Source organism: Leucopleurus acutus (assembly GCF_964270905.1).
Source record: "Leucopleurus acutus genome assembly, chromosome: X".
NCBI classification, from domain to species: Eukaryota; Metazoa; Chordata; class Mammalia; order Artiodactyla; family Delphinidae; genus Leucopleurus; species Leucopleurus acutus.
In genome coordinates this window covers 20,462,418-20,481,742 of record NC_139148.1, presented here as the reverse complement: position 1 = coordinate 20,481,742, position 19,325 = coordinate 20,462,418, and the positions used below count along the sequence as shown (strand labels likewise).

The 19,325-nt window shown below is 37.9% G+C and overlaps 1 protein-coding gene across 1 annotated transcript in view; it reads right to left on the bottom strand.

Annotated features, from left to right (window-relative positions):
- POLA1 (DNA polymerase alpha 1, catalytic subunit) overlaps positions 1-19,325 on the bottom strand; it is a 303,995-nt gene that overhangs the window by 253,651 nt on the left and 31,019 nt on the right. Inside the window, exons 11-19 of the mRNA XM_082864756.1 lie at positions 18,071-18,183; positions 17,244-17,360; positions 15,956-16,030; positions 13,186-13,324; positions 11,969-12,123; positions 8,217-8,301; positions 3,706-3,767; positions 2,154-2,243; positions 108-224 (exon numbers count right to left, since the gene is read on the bottom strand). Coding sequence (XP_082720882.1) covers positions 108-224; positions 2,154-2,243; positions 3,706-3,767; positions 8,217-8,301; positions 11,969-12,123; positions 13,186-13,324; positions 15,956-16,030; positions 17,244-17,360; positions 18,071-18,183 — 953 coding nt within the window. The remainder of the gene's footprint in view (positions 1-107; positions 225-2,153; positions 2,244-3,705; positions 3,768-8,216; positions 8,302-11,968; positions 12,124-13,185; positions 13,325-15,955; positions 16,031-17,243; positions 17,361-18,070; positions 18,184-19,325) is intronic.

Sequence of the window (19,325 nt, the reverse complement as noted above, 5' to 3'; positions counted from 1 at the left end):
TCATAAAGCAACAGATTCCTAGTCAAAGAAGCACAGGGTACTCCCTGGTAGCTACTTCATATAAAGAAACCAAATAGAGAAGTTAAGATTTTGAAAATTATTATTACCCCAAGCTTTGGCATGTTGGATCGCTTCAGCCGACCTATCTTGGACCAGTAAGGAACTTTGCACACATTAATTCTCTGAAGTAGCACTTCCAGTTCAAACCCATAAATATTATGACCCTAGTGAGAAAAAGAAGGCAGCCAATAACATTATAAGAAACGCAAATTAGAGGATTTATCTTCATATGCATAGAATTTCTTTGCCCTTTCTTTTTCTGGTCTCTAATTGAAGGCCTCATGAGCCTACCTCCGATTGGGGTCCTTTCTTCTTCAGGAATTTATTCATCAGAAGCATTCATTAGCCTTGACATTAACAAGGCTGCTAAGCAGATTGCTGGAATAAACTTTATTTTATCCTAATTGATGCAAGGTTCATATGATGTCTTTTAATTTGCAACTCATGCTTCACAGTCTCATGCAAATTTTAATGTCCCATACTTTTTAGGTGATCAGTAAAAGCTGTATTCAAACAATTTCTTCTTACTTCCTTAAAAACCAAGAACCCAGCTATGTTGCGTGACAGTTTACATAGACATCTCTAGAAAACGGAGGAAGTGCATCTAGTTTCTTCCTAAAGAACTGAGTTCAAACACTACTGATTTAGACTCTTAATCAATGTGCAACTAAATAAACATATACTATCACTCCATACTTCAAATAAGAACTTTGCTAAAAACGTGGAAACAAAACTATCCCGAGTAAAAAAATCTCAAAAATATTACCAAATTTTCCATGTCTGTAATGATAATTCCCATCATGTGAATTATGTTTATTCTAGTAAGTTAAACTAGATGAAGTTTAAAATAAATTAATAAACATATTTGTCACTAATTTTAATTAAAAATATATACCACTATATATTTATGGCAAGTTTGTCTATTAAACTAAGAGACCCAAAGGACATGAGGAAGTCTCATTTCCAAATTATCATGCCTGGGATTAGGGACTCAAACCCATGTCAGGATTCTCTCTTCTTTCAGTTTGGATTTCTCACAAAGTCTTGGCTCTTACACCCTAGAGCAGGCCAGCTACCCTAGACTCCAAGATATCTCCTTGGGGTCCAAGAGAGAGACTACTAGTGGAGATTGGGTGACGGCCTGGTGCTGAGCCAGAGCACCACAGGAGGGCACTGTGGACAGAATCTTCCCAGCACTTTCAAGATGGCTCCTGAAATACCATAAGGGAAGCCGGTGCAGAGACACTGGTAACAACCTACAGGCTCGCAGTACTTTGGCTACACCATCTTCCAGAGAGGTGTCCAAGAGCAAAAACGAACACAGAAATATACGGCAAACATTTTTCACAAGGCTTCAATGTAACCAAATTACTGATGTTACACTTAAAATATAGGCATTTATATGCTACTTCCCTCCAAAAAACCCAAAAGCACAAAATAATGTGATTGGTCCATTAACCCAGAAAAAAGACAAAAGGAAGAACTCCTTGATAGGAGTCTACAAACTAAGGAAGGCTGGAGGAAACACAAAGCAAAATGTTGTTTTAGGACTCTTCGGAACTGTGGCAAAGACAACTCAATGAATTATTACCTCTTACTATTTAGTAGGAGCATACTCAGTCATCAAGAGAAAAAAAGACTCCTAGCCACGAGCTCTCAAAGGAATATGCCAGAGATCCACTGAGCTCATAAAATTAAAATACTTACACTTTGGGGATACGCACCAAACCACGGGAATTCACTCCTGTGACATTATACTGCTGGGCCACTAAGCCAAAATTTTGGAGCTATTAACAGTTGACATGAGTTGACTTACTTCTGGGTTGCTCTCTAACTATAAATAACAGGAGTATCCTAAACTTCAACAGTAATTCGTGAGTTGCTTTTCTATTAGAGGGGAAAAAAAAGTATCTTATAGTAAGTTGGAGTTTTTTCTCCTTTCTGTTAGGAGAAAGTATAGCAATTCCCACCAGTCCACAGGGTTATTTCACTCTGAAAAGATTCTCCACTGCTCAAAAAGTACCAATCAAGTCACACTGAAAAGAACTATGGAATGAAGAGCTTCCCCACAATATGGTCAAACATCTACTCACCACAATGATATCAGGATCAATTTTGTGAATTTTTGCAAGGAAAAAACCTAGCAGTGTTCTTTCTGTTGCAGCAACCTCAACCTTCACATTCTGTTAGACAAAAACATACCAGTCACTTATCTTTACTCTCAACTACTATACCTTGGCTCCTTGTTCAAGCAAGATAAGATTTCTTAGGGTTAAAAGAAACGATCCATTTCAAAATTAAATGCAGCAATGAAATTCCTGATTCTAGCTTTCACAGTAATAGTTGCGCAAAATCTCTGAGGAGCTCATTCAAGTAATAAACATGTGAATGAAGCAAAATTTTAAGTGCTGAGCACTATCGAGTGCAGAAACGTCCCTCCATAGGGACACGCTTGTGCATCTGGACACATTTTATAGCACCTGAATCAGAGTACCTATCAAAAACATTACTTACTTTCCTATATAATCCCTGGTAGACTTTGTTGTTTATGTATTTACCACATAAAGAGATCCCAAGGACTGTATAAACTAATCCCAAATAGTAGTGTAAAAACCCATAAATAAGAAACTAGACTAAAAACAAACATACATGTAAGAATTAAGTGTCTTAAATAAAACCTATCTACACACAAAAGGCTTCCACTTGGATTACTCAATATAAATCAGATATTCAAAAGATCCACTCTTATTAAGACTCTTAAAATGAAGTTGATAGCTATGTTTTCTACAACTACCTCAGGTTTAAAAAATATCAGTTTGACTCTAATGGAATTTTCCAAGGTCATTTTACTTACTAATTCAGGGCACTTCACAAATAATAGCCTGATCCAATAGTACCCCCAGACTACTGGACTTCTCAAACCAATTTAAAGTAAGTGGAACCTGATAAGGTTGCTAACTTTTAATTTTGGCAAGTGAAGACTTTAAAAAAAAATTTTAAAACCTACACATTTACCAACCCAGGCATTTCATAAAATAAAAAACATACTTTCCAAAAATAAAATTCTTCATATTGAATACGTTTACTTTTATGAAAAACTCACATTATACTACCCCCCCCCCATTTTTATTAAGGACTCGTGAAAACTTCTTCATGGAGTATACTGGGAGTTTAGAGATCACTGATCAATTATAGCCAGCCCACACCAACCTTCCCAATATATGTCACCTTTAATATCCACAGCGTTCTCAACTTCTCTTGACTTCCTTCAAGTTAGCGGGGTGGGGGTGGGGTGGGCTTTACCCAACACTTTCCCAAAACACTAATCATGTGATCATGCAATTTTGGAAAAGCTTCCAATTAAGTTATCTGAAGGAGGGTTTGAGACCACCCATCTATTAATAAAGTGTCAAATCCCATTATTTCCAGGAAGTAAAACATTTAAACATTGTTAAATAACACTTCTAGTTTTAAACTTCTAATACATTTTTAATGGGTTAATGCCATAGTCCAATCTAACAAGAATAGATCTAATAAATTAACATATAAAATAGCGTATTTCTACTAATCCATAGCATTCTCCTTTTCTCTTTTTAAACAAATACATATTTCATATTTAAAAGGAATAAACAGTGAGTTCTTTACCTTTTCCTTAATGCCTTCTTTAAAATCATATGGAAAAATACAATCCTTTGGTTTAGACACAACTGTAAAAAGGAAAAAAAATAAAGATTCCAACACCCATCTTAGTCCAATTTCAAGTACACATACACTGCAAGTTTCTGAATGGAAATCATCTTAAATATAAATAAATTCCCCTTGATCTCTAAATAGTTGCCAAAACAAACTACATATCCTAAAATTCATATGGAACCACAAAAGACCCTGAATAGCCAGGGCAATCTTGAAAAAGAAGAACAAAGCAGGAGGCATCATACTCCCTGATTTCAAACTACATTACAAAGCTACAGTAATCAAAACAGTATGATGTTGGCATAAAAATAGACATACAGAGAGCCCAGAAATAAACTCATACATAACATGGTCGATTAATTTATGACAAAGGAACCAAGAATATACAATGGAGAAAGGAGAGTCTCTCCAAAAATGATGTTGGGAAAACTGGACAACCACACACAAAAGAATAAAACTGGACCACTATCTTACACCATACACAAAAAAGTAACTCAAAATGGATTAAAAACTTGAACATACTGGTGGCGCAGTGGTTAAGAATATGCCTGCCAATGCAGGGGACATGGGTTCAAGCCCTGGTCCAAGAAGATCCCACATGCCGCAGAGCAACTAAGCCCATGTTCCACAACTACTGAGCCTGTGCTCTAGAGTCCGTGAGCCACAACTACTGAGCCAACGTGCCACAACTACTGAAGCCCACACGCCTAGAGCCCATGCTCCGCAACAAGAGAAGCCACCGCAATGAGAAGTCCGTGCACTGCAACAAAGAGTAGCCCCCGCTCACCGCAACTAGAGAAAGCCCGCACGCAGCAACGAAGACCCAACACAGCCAACAATAAATAAATAAAAATAAATTTATTTAAAAAAAACAAACCTGAACATAAGATCAGAAACCATAAAACTCCTAAAAGAGGGCCTTCCTGGTGATCCAGTGGTTAAGACTCCATACTCTCAATGCAGGGGGCACGGGTCCAATCCCTGGTCAGGAACTAAGATCCCGCATGCCATATGGCACGCCCCCCTGCTCCCCTCAAAAAAGAAAAACAACTCCTAAAAGAAGACATAGACAGTAAGCTCCTTCACAGCAGTCGTGGCAATGACTTTTTGGATTTGACACCAAAACCAAAGGCATCAAAAGCAAAAATAAATAAGTGGGACTACACCAAAGTATAAAGTTCTGCACAGCAAAGGAAACCATCAACAAAATGAAAAGGCAACCTACTGAATGGGAGAAAATATTTGTAGATCATATATCTGATAAAGCATTAATATCCAACATATATATATTTTTAAATTCATACAATGAAAACAAACAACCTGATTAAAAAATGGGCAGGGGAGCTGAATAGACATTTTTCTAAAGACATACAGAAGGCCACCAGGTACAGGAAAGGGTACTGAACATCACAAATCATCAGAGAAATGCAAAACCACAATGAGATATTACCCACACCTGCTAGAATGGTTATTATCAAAAAGAGAAGAGATAAAAAGTGTTGGTTGGAGAGGATGGAGAGAAAAGGGAAACCTTGAGCACAGTTGGTGAGAATGTAAACTGGTACAGTCATGGAATTTCCTCAAAAAGTTGAAAATAGAACCATATAATCCAGCAATTCCACTTCTGGGTATTTATCTGAAGAAAATGAAAACAGTAACTCGCCACTTGCGATAACACAGATGGATCCAGAGGGCATTATGCTAAGAGAAATAAGGCAGAGAAAGACAAATACAGTATGATCTCACTTACATGTGGAATAACAAAAACAGAAAAGAAAATGAAAAAAATGAGCTCACAGATACAGAGAACAGACGGTGATTGTGGGGGCAGTGCACGAAATGGGTGAAGGGGGTAAAAAGGTACAAACTTCTAGTTATAAAATAAATAAGCCTTGGGTATGTAATGTACAGCATGGTGACTACAGTTAATAACCCCGTATTGCATATTTGAAAGTTGCTAAGAGAGAAAATCTTAAAACTTCTCGTCACAAGAAAAGAGAAGTTTGTAACTATGGTGATGAATGTTAACTAGACTTATTGTGGTGATCATTTTGCTACATATACAAATATGGCATCATTATGTTGTATACCTGAAAGTCATACAATGGTACATGTCAATTATACCTCAATTTTTTAAAAGTTTAGAATATTAAATCTGAAAAAAAAAGAATACCCAAGTACAGAGCCCTAAGTCCCTACAACTGTTAAAACTGCTTTGATGAAACATTTGCTATCCATCTAAGTCAGAATGGAAGATATTTAAGTCTTTCCCAAAGGAAATGCCCACCACCACCAAAACCTCAACCAGCATACAATGGAGGAACTCAGTCCAAACTTCTCAAAGCTAGGATAGTAAAGATGACCAAAGCTTCCCCCACTACACTCTCAACTCCCTGTCATTCACAACAGCTGTTCATACAGTGACATACTCAGAGGAGGTAAATGTTGAAATGAGCTAATGACTCTCTCTTCCACATATTTTCCAAACTATTCTCAACATCACTTTGTTTTGTGTATTCAACCCAACTTAAAGGGTAAAACTTCACAAAAATAACACATCACCCTCCCTTCTCTGCTTGCTTCCCTTGTCCCACTTTCCTAGTATCCAAGAAACCTGACAGGAGATGCTGCCCCAGTTAATCTCTGGTTCTGGGCTGGAAAATAACCTGGGAAGCATCATAACACATCAATAGTGTCGTGCCCTTATTTTATTTTTTACAAAAAAATGACTATTTAACTGGCCAAGTTCTCAACATGCAATACGTCATAATCCACGGTGGAGACTGCCTCATGGCACGCAGAATTCTGTGGAATAGTTTCATCCACGGAATTGTATGCATAGCACAACCCAACTCCAGCACGATATTACAACTCTGCCCAAATAGGTAAACATTTATTTATCCCTTGGCATCTTGCCTCATCACACAGAAAACTTTGGCCAGGCTTCTATGACAGGCTTTTAGGGTGACATCATGAAAAGAAAATAGTTACAGCATAATTTTGACCCAGAAGAAAAAAACTACTCTACCACAATAGAGTAGCCACTGGAACAGAGAAAAAGATATCAAACTGCCTCCCGACTTCCGCTCCTAGAAAAAAATTAAACAGCTGAATAGGAGCAACCAGTCCAATAAAACTTAGGGTCCACAACTGACCAAAAAAAAACTTCTTTAGCAAACAAAACCAAAAATAAACAAATGGGGCCTACTCAAACCTAAAAGCTTTTGCACAGCAAAGGAAACCATAAACAAGATGAAAAGACAACCCTCAGAATGGAAGTATTTGCAAATGAAGCAACTGACAAAGGATTAATCTCCAAAATTTACAAGCAGCTCATGCAGCTCAATATCAAAAAAACAAACAACCCAATCCAAAAATGGGCAGAAGACCTAAACAGACATTTCTCCAAAGGAGATATACAGATTGTCAACAAACACATGAAAGAATGTTCAACATCACTAATCATTAAAGAAATGCAAATCAAAACTACAATGAGGTATCACCTCACACCGGTCAGAATGGCCGTCATCAAAAATTCTACAAACAATAAATGCTGGAGAGAGTGTGGAGAAAAGGGAACCCTCCTGCACTGTTGGTGGGAATGTAAATTGGTGCAGCCACTATGGAGAATAGTATGGAGGTTCCTTAAAAATCTAAAAACAGAACTACCATATGACCCAGCAATCCCACTCCTGGGCATATATCCAGAAAAGACGAAAACTCTGATTTGAAAAGATAAATATATCCCAATGTTCATAGCAGCACCGTTTACGATAGCCAAGGCACAGAAACAACCCAAGGGCCCATTGATAGACAACTTGTTTAAGAAGATGTGGTGTGTGTGTGTGTATACACACACACACACACACACAAATGGAGTGTTACTCAGCCATAAAAAGGAATGAAATATTGCCATTTGCAGCAACATGAATGGACCTAGAGAATATCATACTACGTGAAATAAGTCAGAGAAAGACAAATATTATATGCTACCACTTATATGTGGAATCTACAAAATAACACAAATGAGCCTATATACAAAACAGAAACAGACAGACTCACAGATATAGAAAACAAATTTATGGTTACCAAAGGGGATGGGGGGTGGTGGTGGGTATGATAAATTAGGAGGATGGGATTAACAGATACAAACTACTATACATGAAACAGATTAGCAACAAGGACCTACTGTAGAGCACAGGACCTAGAGCCAATATCCTGTAATAACGTATAGTGGAAAAGAATCTGAAAAGGATAGATATATATTATATATAACCGAATACTTTGCTGTACACCTGAAACTAACAGAGTACTGTAAATCAACTATACTTCAATTAAAAAAAAACTTCTTTAACAACATGCACTAAGTATCTTAAAAGCATTTTTTTAAGTTACTGATCCAACAGCTGCAGAAAAAACAAGAAAAATAAAGCCATTAATAAACCAGCTAAAAAAATACATACCACAGAAGTGTGAGTGAAAGGGAGGCCGTGGGGGTGCTTTATCTAGTGCGAAGCTGTGATGCACCAATGCTGCCACAGCAATAATCTGCCAAGAAAGGAGGAGAAAATCACTTATCAGATACCTACTACGCAGTCTGCATTCTCACCACAACCACCGAGAATAGAAAAAGATACAGATTTTAATCCGTAAGAATACTTTAATTTTTTATTACGGAAGTATTTAAACAAATAAAAAATAGAATAATAAAATCAACTCTCATACGCCGATCACCCAGCTTCAATCATCAACTCATCAACAGCCCTACCCCACATTATTTTGAAGCAAAACGCATACCTATCACTTTATCCAGAAATATGTCAGCAGGTATCCCTAACCAAGGTTTCTCAACCTCGGCGCTATGGACATTTTAGGCCGAATAATTCTCTGCTGTGGGGTTGCCCTGTGCATTGTGGGACGTTTAGCAGCATCCCTGGCTGCCAACAGCACCGCTCCCCACTCCCCAGTCTCCAAGTTGTGACACCAAAAATGTCTCCAGACATGGCCCAAAACCCCTTGAGGGTTAAAATCTCACCAAATTGAGAGCCATTACTTTAAAAGATGAGAAGTTTTTAAAATGCAGTACAATCATCTCAGCTAATTCAACTAACAGTGTTTCCTTAAAATCATTAAATATCCAGGCAGGATTCAAATTCTCATGTTTTCCCAACTATCTCAATTTTATTTACCAAATAAGTCCATACTTTGCAACCGGCTGATATGTTAAACTGTCTAAGTACAACTCCTCCCCATCTATTATTTCTTGCAATTTATTTGTTGAAGAAACTGGGTGGTTTTGCCCCGTAGAGTGCCGCCCCAGTAAAGACTCTGCTGCTCGTATCCCAATAATGTCATTTAACATGTTCTTCTGTTTCTGTACTGCCTGTATATTCATATGTGGATCTGAAGGCTTGATAAAAATCAGATTTTTTGGCAAGAATTCTTTGGAGGTGCTACTGATCACTGGTTATCACATCGGGTCTGGTTATCTCTACTCTAGTGATACTAGCAGCCTCTGAAAATCACTGCCTAGATCCATTATCTCATTAGAGATTGCAAAGTGGTCACATTCAATTTTTCCTTTATTTTATTTATTTATTAGCTGGAAAGCTTCTATGAAGACAAACTTCCCCATATCGATTATTTGGTTACCTGAGATACAATATATGTTCAAAAAAGTCAAGATAAATGCTTTATTCAATCTATTTATTTACCAGTTTTCAAAATAATGAGTTAGTTCCCTAGCTTTCTTCACAGGTGAGCAATGCGGTGCTGTGTTTACAGTATCATTATGAAGTCGTATGTTTCAATCTGTTGCAGTTATACTTATACATGCTCAAACTGTCCCATCTTTGGTGTAGGAAACTCTTCAAGTTTACTCTTGAGTCCTTCTGACATATCTTCAGTAGATTTTAATATCGTCCTTGCTTTCTAGTATAACAAGAAGTTCCAGGCTTATCCTGGACATTTCCTGCCCCAAATCAGCTATTTCTTCACAAAACCCTATTTCCTTTCTGGGGAAATGGTATTTAGAAACCTCACTCTGGGTGCTGGAAGGATTTTTTTTAACTAATTAAATTTTTCCCAAACACTTAACTAATAAATATCTACTATATCAACTATTATTAAAAGATCAAATCACATACAAAAAAAAATTGCCAAAAGGCTGTTAAAAAAGATCCCCATCAATGTCAAAGGATTTAGAAGCAAACACAAAGAAGCTCCCATCGAACAAAGAGAGACAATTTAAGCAGCAAAAATAACAAGAATAATTAATGAATGAAACAGATTGAAATATACTAAGTATATATAAAGCCCATGAGTTTATAATGATAGTCCATAAAAGAGGAAGCAAAAATAAGTAACAAGAAAAATAAACAAATCATGTGTCAACAGTGCACATAATGTAGGTCCCCAACTTCCCTCTCAGAAAACTGGCAGCGAAAGAGAAAGAAGTACACATTTCTCTTCTTTCCTATATAAAGTATTGCAGCATAACCAAATAGTACTGGTTAATGAGGAAAAGTTAATTTTATAGAAAAATTTAACTAATAATCATTCTAATATTTCACATGCTTAACTAATAAACATGGAAAGGACGACGGAATTAGAAGACCATTTTACAACTCCTAATGAAATATCTAATTTAGGCAAAAATTAGATCAGTGGTTCTCAACCAGGAACAATTTTGCCCGCAGTCCCCAGGGGACATTTAGAGATGTCTGAAGGCATTTCTGGTTGTCAGAACTAGGCGGTAGCGGTGATATTTGGCATTGGGTGGAGGCCAGGGATACTGTTAAACATCCCACAATGCACAGGACAGCTCCCACAACAAGTTCATTCGGCCCAAACATCAGTATTGCCGAGGTTAAAAAACTTGAACCTACTAATCAATGATAGCCCCACTAACAGTGGTTTAACCAGACATTACGTGCCTACTGATACGACCCAACGTGAAATACACTGTACCACCTACATAGTATTTTGGCAAAAAAAAGTTAAACCTGAACCTAATCAATTCAGCAGTGCTAATGAGCAGGGGTGGATACTTTTTTCCGTAAAGGGCCAAAAAGTAAATATTTTAGCCTTTCAAGTCACAGAGTCTCTGTCATGACTACTAACTTTGCTGTCGTGGTACAAAAGCAGCTGTAGATAATATGTGAACGAACAGACATGCTGTCTTCCAGTGAACTTTATTTACAGAAACAGGTGATGGGCTAGATTTGCCCGCAGGCCACAGTTTGCCAACCCCTGGTATACAGGAAGAAATCCAAAGACACGAGGAAGCAAACAAATACAGAAAATGGGTCATTCATTGAGACCACTAACAGTGATTCCTCAATAAGTCAACCTCACTGAAAAAGCTGGAGGGGGTGGGAGGGAGCTGCTCACATTTAAAAGAGATTCAAGAAACAAAAATTAAACACCGTCTGTGGATCTTGTATCAATCCTGACTCAAGTAAATCAACTGTTAAAAGACATTTCTGAGGGCTTCCCTGGTGGCGCAGTGGTTGAGAGTCCACCTGCCGATTCAGGGGATGCGGGTCCGTGCCCCGGTCCGGGAGGATCCCACATGCCGCGGAGCAGCTGGGCCCGTGAGCCATGGCCACTGAGCCTGCGCGTCCGGAGCCTGTGCTCCGCAACGCTAGAGGCCACAACAGTGACAGGCCCACGTACAGCAAAAAAAGACATTTCTGAGAAATAGAGTCATGTGACTATGGACTAGGTATTTTAGCTGGTATCAAGGAATCACTGTTAATGTTAATAGGGGTGATAATGGTATTCTATAAGAAAGTGTGCATGTTTTGAGAGATGCAAACCAAAGTATACAGGGGTAAAATGACACAATGTCTGAGATTAGCTTCAAAATACTTCAGGAGGAAAAAAGAAGAAGGGGGGCGATAAACAAGTGTGACAAAATCTTGTTAAATGGTGAATATGAGTGATGGGTATATAGGAGTTCATTATATTATTCTATGTCCATCTGAAGTTCTCCAAAATAAAAAAATTTAAAAACACAAAGTCCAGCAATTTAAGTCTTTAAATAAAAAAACCCTCCAAACCAGACAAATTCAATTCATTCTTCAAAATGGAGTTTGGTAGTGAATTAGTATTCTTTCCCTTCCAAAAAGAACCTCCCCTTACAGAAAAGCTATACAAGTGCAAGAAGTATCGCACCTCTGGCATAGGTACAAAATCTGTCCTACTTCTTTACCTCGTTTTCATGTGTCTTTGCATTCTGCATCGTCTTCATGCTCAAAGACATGACCACAAGTGGAGGAGGACCAACATCCTTAATTACGTTCACCAGGTCCGGTTTCAAGGCCACTGCCTCAACTTTACACCAACTGATTGGCTGATTCAAGAGCTCTGAAAAAGAATAGGAACAACAGATCAATAGCTATTTGCTGAAAAAGAAAAGTTACTATAATTAAGACATCTGTGATTAACCGAGATTGTCTTCAATCCTACCTTCTACTAAGAATGTCTTATTATAACATCTAACTAAAACTAAACCACGTTATTGGATTGTATGCAAATCTTCGTGTGTGTATACATATGTTCATTTTCCTGGGAAAAAAGTCCACAGCTTTCATCTGACCTTCCAAAAAATCCAAGACCCAAAATAGGTTTGTAAAAGCCACAGCACTGCCTTAGAGGAATAAAAAAAAAACAGTTTTGGGACTTCCCTGGTGGCGCAGTGGTTGAGAATCTGCCTGCCGATGCAGGGGACACGGGTTCGAGCCCTGGTCTGGGAAGATCCCACATGCCGTGGAGCAACTAGGCCCGTGAGCCACAACTACTGAGCCTGCACGTCTGGAGCCTGTGCTCCGTGTGAGAGGCCCGCGCACCGTGATGAAGACTGGCCCCCGCTTGCCGCAACTAGAGAAAGCCCTCACACAGAAACGAAGACCCAACACAGCCAAAAATAAATAAATAAACAAACCAATGAACCGACAATAAATAAATAAATAAATAAATTTTTTTTTAAAAAAAAAACGGTTTTAAGAGATTCATGAAGACAAAACAAAGTATCACAAATGCAAGTATTGAAAAACATCAGGTAAGAGACCATACATGCACTATCCACACCGGGCAGTGATGTTTTGCTCCTTCAGAAGTCAGCAGTTCACTATGTAGAGCAGCTGAGCCACAACAGCCAGGTTGGAAGTCCACGCTGACAGCAACACAATGAAGGACGCACCCAAATGCCCGAGTAGGCTAGCTAAAGCCTCCCTCCCACTAAAATGCTAAGCACCACGGTGAAAGAGTGATTTCAAACGTACTTCCTATACTCACTCAAGGAAAACCTTAAAGAAACTAACATTAAAAAGGAAGTGGTCGCACTGAAATTGAGTCCAATTCTTTAACTTCTAGAAACCGCATCTAACAGCAATTTACTTAGCATTCTGAAAGTAAATTTTCCCTTACGTGGATTTTTTACTTCGAGCCAACAAGGTCCTTTGATCTTTCTGTTCATCAAGAACAGTTCCAAGCTGGATGTGTTGGTCCCAAATACATGAGAAAAAGTTTCTCCTTTCAAATCCTGAGGAAGCTGTGGCATTTCAGCCTGAAAAAGGCAAAGACGAAAAAAAAAATCTTTTTTTGTTTAAAACTATTACTTCACATTTTCCAAAGTCTATATTTGAAATAAACAAAAGTCTCTCTATGAACCACCAGAAGAAACCCCTTTGATATATATGAAATGTAATTTGCCACAAATGAAATCCATAACAATTCACAGTAGGAAACAAAAACAATTCACAATGACAAAATAATGCATCTTGATGACACCCATTAGAAGAAAAATGGGCCAAGAAGCTCCCGCAAAAGAGGATTTCTGTCCAGAGCTGTACATGCCTTACTGATAAAGAATAGCCAAATAAGTACAACTCCGTTAAAAGAATGAAAGCGAGAGAGCGGGACGTTCGGCTTGCGAGTGGGAACCTCTTAGTCGTGCACGGAGAAAGAACGATTTAAAAATGGGTGATGTTGAGAAGGGCAAGAAGATTTTTGTTCAGTACTGTGCCCAGTGCCATACTGTGGAAAAGGGAGGCAAGCACAAGACTGGGCCAAATCTCCATGGTCTGTTTGAGTGAAAGACTCTGAAAGACTCTGAGTCTGAAAGCTCAGACTTTCAGATTCTCTTACACAGATGCCAACAAGAACAAAGGCATCACCTGGGGAGAGGAGACGCTGATGGGAGTATTTGGAGAATCCCAAGAAGTACATCCCTGGGACAAAAATGTTCTTTGCTGGCATTAAGAAGAAGGGAGAAAGGGCAGACTTGATAGCTTATCTCAAAAAAGCTACTAATGCATAATCGTTGGCCACTGCCTTATTTATTATGAAACAAATGTCTCATGACTTTTTATGTGTACCATATTTAAATTGATCTCATACACTAGAATTCAGATCATGAATGGCTGAGGTAATATTTCTGTCCTGATTTAAATAAGATTGGCTTGTGGCTAGATGAATATAGTCAGCTTTTTGAATTTTGATAGTAATTCTGGTTCAAAAAGTACTATCACTGTTTTCCCCTTCTAAAGAGATGATTAAACTTGAATAAGGAATGTTAAACTTTTCAGCGATATGGTGAATGCCTTCTCAAACCCTATAGGAGATTGGTTTTATATTTAGATTTCTATAACTGGTTATATTAATATATTTAAATACTGAGAAGCTCCCTTAACTGTCTCATAGACCAGCAAGATTCACCTGTGTTTCAAGTTGTGTTCGTTTGCCTGTTAAGGCAAGGGCTGAAGATATACTGACACATCCACTTTATCTTTTTGGTCTTAACTATGCCAGTTTAATTAAAATTCTCCATCTAAAATATTGCGTTTTACTTAATGAAAGGAATTTTAGTGTGGTTTATGTATAGCATCAAATAAAGAATATTTAGTACTTTTCACATTTTATAGATGATCTTTAAGATCAGATGCTTTTAAAATTCACTGTGACAAGATATGTTAGGAAACTTGCTTGTGAATTCTCTACAAAGTCAGACTAAGTTATAATTCAGGATTGTCTGTTAAACAGGTATTCAGAAACACAACGGCAGAACTACTGTAGGTGTGTGATGGGTAATGATGCCTTTGCCAACTCAGAAGGGTTAAGGCAGAGGAGCTCTGTCATTAGCACAGATTTGTAAATTATCTGATCATAAGGCTTGAGAATTAAAAATAAAGTCACAGATCAAAATAAATAAATAAATAAAAGCAAGGGAGTAGGACTCATTCAAAATGCTTCCATGGAGAAAATTTTTTATGGGAGACAGTGTTTTATTTTTCTTTTCATAAGAAATATTCACGTTCTCAAGTTCTATATATATTGCCATGTGTGCTCTGATGAATACAGCCTAAACAAACCGGTAATAAATTCAGTAATTTTCTTACGTTATCTGAGCAAAAAATAATGATACTGGTTATCATCTTCCTGTTGATGCTTGAAACAGTTGCTGCTTATAGAGCAATTTAAGACCAGGAATAATTACTAGTGCATCAGTTGAATGCTACATACATTCCTCAGATTAGAAATCCACAGCTAAAATTATCAAGTCATAAGCAATGTATTTCATCACAACTTTATTAATAATTTACACATGGCATGCAAGAAATGTTATTTCAAATTCATTTCTAAATAAAAGTTTTGACAGTTACAAAAAAAAATGCTTCCATGGTACTTTTCATCACCACTGTCAGAGATATTTCTTAAGTTTCCCTTTTCCAACATCATGAGATCAAAACACTAGAACGGAGAGGTAAAGAGAGGTTAAGGTCCAGTTAATTAACATCCTGCAGCAGTGACCTTGTCTGTCAGGGGAGCAGGAGCAGCACTACAGCGACGCTACTGACGCTCTTCTCTCACCTTTCCACTGCTCAGAGGGACACTTCAACAGACTAATGATGTCCAACTCCATCTTGTGGCATTCATTCCACTTGACAAACAGTTGTGCAATTTCAACTTATTTATGTAAAGATGCATACTTGAAAGCAGAGAAAGGCAGTATAACCTATAGTCTACATATTTAAATTCATTTTTTTCATTTTAATTATTCATGACTATAAGTTCACTTCAATGAACTGTAAGCTTGAAGAGTCCTGCCAATACTCGTAATTGAAAGCCAGTTGAAATTTCAAAAACAGGAAAATGCCATTTTCAAGCAAAATGCATTCATTTTCTTTGTTTGACTTACTGAGTATCTAACTTCCAAGTACTCCGACTTCTCTGGAACATCAGGTATCTCAAAAGCATAGTTCTTTTCCACTGCCTGGGTAAGTTGGTATTTAAAAATCATTAAGATAAAAAAACTTTTCACAAATTAAATTGACAAGCATTACATACACAACGCATGTCTCTGTATTTAATCATTATGGAACACAAAGGTAAATAAAGCCAAAAAAGCACCTTTTCCCCCTCTCAACTGGGACTAAAATAGCCAGTGACAAAATGTTAAAAAGACTTCTTTGGACACTAGAGAACTTAGAAGTATTTGCATTCAAGAGAGGTAATAAAACATTAAAAATGTTTACAATGTCAATGCACTAAATTATTTGCTACTCTTTGATACTAAGCAACTCCATCTTGCTAGAAAAATTAATGATAAACATTATAATCATAGCTCACATGTACTGAGTGCTTGCTATGTACCAAGGATTGTTGTAATCACTAATCCTAATTAATTGACTTAACCCTTCCAACAGCTCTTGAAATAAGGCCCCACTTCTCAGGTGAAGAAACAGGCCCAGAGAAGTCACTCAGCACTTGTTCAAGGTCACAGACCAGGAAGTGGTAGGGCTAGGACTTAAAGCACAAGCAGTCTAGCCTGAGCACCTATGCTCTTCACCATTGCACCACATTGCTTCTAGAATTTTAGAGACCTGATCCATCAGCCACAAGTCAAAAAGCTCAAATAGTTCAGATGGTTAGCCTCATCTTCAGCAACTCAATCCTCCCTTTATTGCAATCACTGTTAATATAGCCAGTGTGCTGAGGAACTTACAGGCCCACAACTATGGCCAAAGGCATCAACAGCTCACTAAAATGAAGACAACTGATCAATATGTATCACACGAATAGAACTTTGTTCTATCAGAAATTGCATCATAGACCCTGACTTTTAAAGATTTAACCTTCTGACCAAGACAACTTGGCAATAACCAATGTAAACAAGATCAGAACAGTTTCTTCTCCATCTAAGAATAAGAACACAAGCTATGCTTCAAGTACTGGAAGCAATTACTTTGCTAATGTTATCTTTTTATTCAAATTAATGAACATTATACACAGTTTAAAGAGAAAGAATATTTTTATAAATCTAACATATTGGTTTTACATTGCCATCTATGAAATTTCCATTCAATGAATTATAGCCACACAGAATGCATTTTGCAAAAAGAAGATATGCAATAACTATTTGCTATATCAGGAAATTAACAAACAACCAATATATAGACCTGAAAAAATTATCACCAAATACAAACCTTGGACTTGAATTTCATAATCTTATATTTTGCTGCTATTTTCTCATCAAATTCATCATAAACATCCTTCATTGTAACTGGAGTTCCACTTTCTTTCCCTGTATTTAGATCAATTTTCTGCTTTCCCATGGAGAGGGGAGGGGAGGAGAAAAAACATCTGTACATAAGATCTTTTCAACCACCAGAAACCCAAGCCTAAATCAACTTTCATCTTCACGTACTTAAACATTTAATAGAATAAGGTGAGTTCAAAGATACAAATGGACCCAAAAATGTACTAAATCCAACACCCAAGTCCTCCCAATGGCATCATAAAAGCCAGAGATAAAGATGATCAATCCTACAAAATGGGAGAAGAGTGTTGTAAATCTTGACCAAGAGGCTTCACAGTTCAACTGAGATGGGAAACAACTGGGGTTGAGAGGAGAGTGTGGATGTTAAGCCCTAATAAAAAGAAGGAGCAAATGGAACTGACCTTGTTAAAAATGGCTGTGGAGGAAATAACAAAACCATGAAAACTGGGCCAGACACCATGTCATATTTTAGAGTCATAAACTCCCAACCCCAATAATTATGGAAATGGGGAGTGGGGGGGGAGACAGCATTATGTACTGAAACTCAGGCACTTTTATGCTCTTTCTAACAAGTTGAAAAACAGATAGTGTTTCACTCCACTTCCCCCAATGTCTAATGGAGCTGCTGACAATCAGTGGTCACGAGGCAGGCAATAAGAAAGGTTGTAGATAATCCACAGCCCTGGCAAAGGACAGGGCTACTGGCAGAAGACACAATACACTTGGAATTAGAAGCTGTCTACTAAGGTTTACCGTTTCACGGGGAAGGAAGTAGAGCGTTCGCTCAATGTTTTTCACCATGACACAACAGCTCACATGGGTTTGGGCGAATTCGATCCAAACTTTGCCAAATAGAAACACCACACCTACAAGAATAAGGAAAAACCATGGGAAAATAAACATTTCAATTATATCACATTAAAGGGACGATGTAAAAGCTCACTGAATGTGTCCACACGTTTATGCTTTGGTAAGTCATTTCTTACAGCAAATGTATCTGCTGTCCATTCCCAAAAACTAGTTCCTTTACTCAGTACCTATGCCATGACAATATCACACCAGTAAAACCTGTGACCACTGGGAGGACAGGGAACAGAATGATTCTCTAACTTGGTGGGAGCATTTTTCCCTAGAATTAGGGAGACATCCCAGGTAAATAGGGACAAACCTCAGTTATCAGGGAGACATCGCAGGCCTGAGTAGAAACAACCGGATAACTACTGAGACACCCTAGGTCAGTGTAGAAACCGCTGGGGAATTAGAGAGACATCCCGGCTCAATGTAGACAGACCTCGAAAACTAGGGAGACATCCTAGATCAGTGTAGGAGGAAAAAAAGGACATTTTCCCTAGAACCAGGATTACCCACATTAAGAGAAACAAAAAAAAGCAACTTATTCTCCAACAAAACTCGTATTTAAATCTTTTATGAGAACTCTGAAAATGTAATACTAAACTCCTTTCTAGCTTGTACTTACCAATAAAAATTAACATTCATGTGTAAGGATAACTATGTATGGTATATCAGTATTCCCCTGTATGTAAAATTGTGTTTTGGAAAAACATAATTCATCTCACATCTTATTCCATATAATAGTATATATCTCCTAATAGGGCTAAACTATTATCTTCTATTTCACCCTTTCCATCTCACAGACTACTGAAGACATCTGGCTGGGTAGCATTTGTAATGTTCCTCCCTCTCCTATTTCAGTTTAACAAATGGGGTCTAGTAACCAAATCCTTTTGAGATCCCTAAGTAACGTAGACCACAAAGTGGTAAACCAAGCCTTTCTGGACATCAAGCCATTGTTCCTGAAACATGGCCATCAAGAAAGGACTCCAGGGCTTCCCTGGTGGTGCAGTGGTTAAGAATCCGCCTGCCAACGCAGGCGACACAGGTTCGAGCCCTGGTCCGGGAAGATCCCACATGCCGTGGAGCAAGTAAGCCCGTGCACCACAACTACTGAGCCTGCGCTCTAGAGCCCTCGAGCCACAACTACTGAAGC